Source organism: Pseudorasbora parva, chromosome 7, assembly GCF_024679245.1.
Source record: "Pseudorasbora parva isolate DD20220531a chromosome 7, ASM2467924v1, whole genome shotgun sequence".
Taxonomy (NCBI): Eukaryota; Metazoa; Chordata; class Actinopteri; order Cypriniformes; family Gobionidae; genus Pseudorasbora; species Pseudorasbora parva.
In genome coordinates this window covers 549,853-552,352 of record NC_090178.1, presented here as the reverse complement: position 1 = coordinate 552,352, position 2,500 = coordinate 549,853, and the positions used below count along the sequence as shown (strand labels likewise).

At 42.8% G+C, this 2,500-nt stretch overlaps 1 protein-coding gene across 1 annotated transcript in view; it reads right to left on the bottom strand.

Annotated features, from left to right (window-relative positions):
- LOC137083485 (intermembrane lipid transfer protein VPS13B) overlaps positions 1 to 2,500 on the bottom strand; it is a 183,556-nt gene that overhangs the window by 38,133 nt on the left and 142,923 nt on the right. The window contains exon 42 of the mRNA XM_067449435.1: positions 2,143 to 2,406. Within this exon, the coding sequence (XP_067305536.1) occupies positions 2,143 to 2,406 (264 nt within the window). The remainder of the gene's footprint in view (positions 1 to 2,142; positions 2,407 to 2,500) is intronic.

The following is a 2,500-nucleotide window of genomic DNA, read 5'->3' as shown; positions in this document are numbered from 1 at the left end:
GTGAAGTGCTTTGGGTGTACAGTAGTACATATGACAGCGCTATATAAATGCCTTATTCATTCATTCATTCAGTCATTTCCTGTGCTTGAACACAGCAGCTGATGTTGCTCATTCGGCGAGTCTCTGGACAGGAAGTGCAGGGGTGGCCACAGGAAGCTCAATCCCTTCAGACATGATCTCGCCACACACACTCATGAATGAGTTTCTCATCAGATGCTCAAACGGCATGAGATGCTTTTATATTCGGGTATTATGGTGACTTTAATACACTGACTGGACGTCGCTGTTAAACAGCCACACTAATGATCAGCTGGTGACACCAGTTTCATTACTGATACTGTTAATGACAGGTTAAGACAGGTTACGACAGATTACGGCAGGTTATTGACAAGTTATGGCAGATTACGACAGATTACGACAGGTTACGGCAGGTTACGACAGGTTACGGCAGATTACGACAGGTTACGGCAGATTACGACAGGTTACGACAGGTTACGACAGGTTACGACAGGTTACGACAGGTTACGGCAGGTTACGACAGGTTACGGCAGATTACGGCAGATTACGACAGGTTACGGCAGATTACGACAGGTTACGACAGGTTACGACAGGTTACGACAGGTTACGACAGGTTACGGCAGGTTACGGCAGGTTACGGCAGGTTACGGCAGATTACGACAGGTTACGGCAGATTACGACAGGTTACGACAGGTTACGACAGGTTACGACAGGTTACGCCAGGTTACGGCAGATTACGACAGGTTACGACAGGTTACGACAGGTTACGACAGGTTATTGACAAGTTACGGCAGATATTATGGCAATATTTTCTTCATCTTTTAGTGGATGTAGCATACAATAAGACAGATCAAGCTTTGTTTAAAATATATATATATATATATCTAAAATTGGATTTGTATTGTAAACCTTAAATAAAAGTTAAGCAATTATTTTTTTATATTTTATTTGTAATGCTTTTGGTTCCAATATTTTTAGATCTTTTTAACAGATTTAACCATTCCACAGATTTTTCCAAAAACTGAGCGCAGAAATCACAAAAAAATGCAACATATTCTGTGTGCCCCTGGTTATGATGCTGTTTTTGACAGGTTATGACAGGTTATGACTGGTTATGATAGGTTATGATTGGTTTTGACAGGTTAATGATAGGTTAGGACTGGTTATGACAGTTTATGACTGTTATGACAGGTTAATGATAGGTTAGGACTGTTAGGACAGGTTATGACTGGTTATGACTTGTTAATGACTTGTTATGACAGGTTAATGACAGGTTATGACAGGTTAATGATAGGTTAGGACTGGTTATGACTGGTTAATGACTGGTTATTACAGGTTAATGATAGGTTAGGACAGGTTAATGATAGGTTAGGACTGGTTATGACTGGTTAATGACTGGTTATTACAGGTTATGACAGGTTAATGATAGGTTATGACAGGTTAATGATAGGTTAGGACTGGTTAGGACAGGTTATGACTGGTTATTACAGGTTAATGATAGGTTAGGACTGGTTATGACAGTTTATGACTGTTGTGACAGGTTAATGAATGGTTAGGACAGGTTATGACTGGTTATGACTTGTTAATGACTTGCTATGACAGGTTAATGATAGGTTATGACTGGTTAATGACTGGTTATTACAGGTTATGACAGGTTAATGATAGGTTAGGACTGGTTAGGACAGGTTATGACTGGTTAATGACTGGTTATGACAGGTTATGACAGGTTAATGATGGGTTAATGACAGGCTATGACGGGTTATGACTGGTTATGACTGGTTAATGAATGGTTTTTGCTGGTTATGACTGGTAATGACTGATTAAGACTGATTATGACTGGTTAAGACTGGTTATGACTGGTTATGACTGGATATAACTGGTTAAGACAGGTTAATGACAGGTTATGACGGGTTAAGACAGGTTTCTGACTGGTTATGACTGGTTAAGACAGGTTATGACTGGTTATGACAGATTATGACTGGTTAAGACAGATTATGACTGGTTAAGACAGATTATGACTGGTTAAGACAGGTTATGACTGGTTATGACTGGTTAAGACAGGTTTCTGACAGGTTATGACAGGTTATGACTGGTTAAGACTGGTTAAGACAGGTTATGACTGACCTGCACCACAGAGCTGTTGTGTTTGTCGCTGTGGTCCAGACCAACGTCCTGTGACCAGGCTTCATCACCGCACGCGCGCACACTCAGCTCCGTGAGCTCGGCGTCCTCCAGCACGAAGGAGGCCGGCTTGCTGTGAGGCTCCAGGCCGGCCACGCGCTCCCGCAGCACAGGCTGACCGTCCTGAGGCGTGTGGTGCTGCACGAGACGGAGCTCAATGGGCTGAGGCAGGAAACTACACAACACCTGCCGGCCGCAGATGATCACCTGACAGAGAGAGGTGCACATCATGACGTGTGTTGAGTGAGAGAGTGTGTGTGTGTGTGTGTGTGTGAGAGAGTGTGTGTGTAATGGGTAGGTT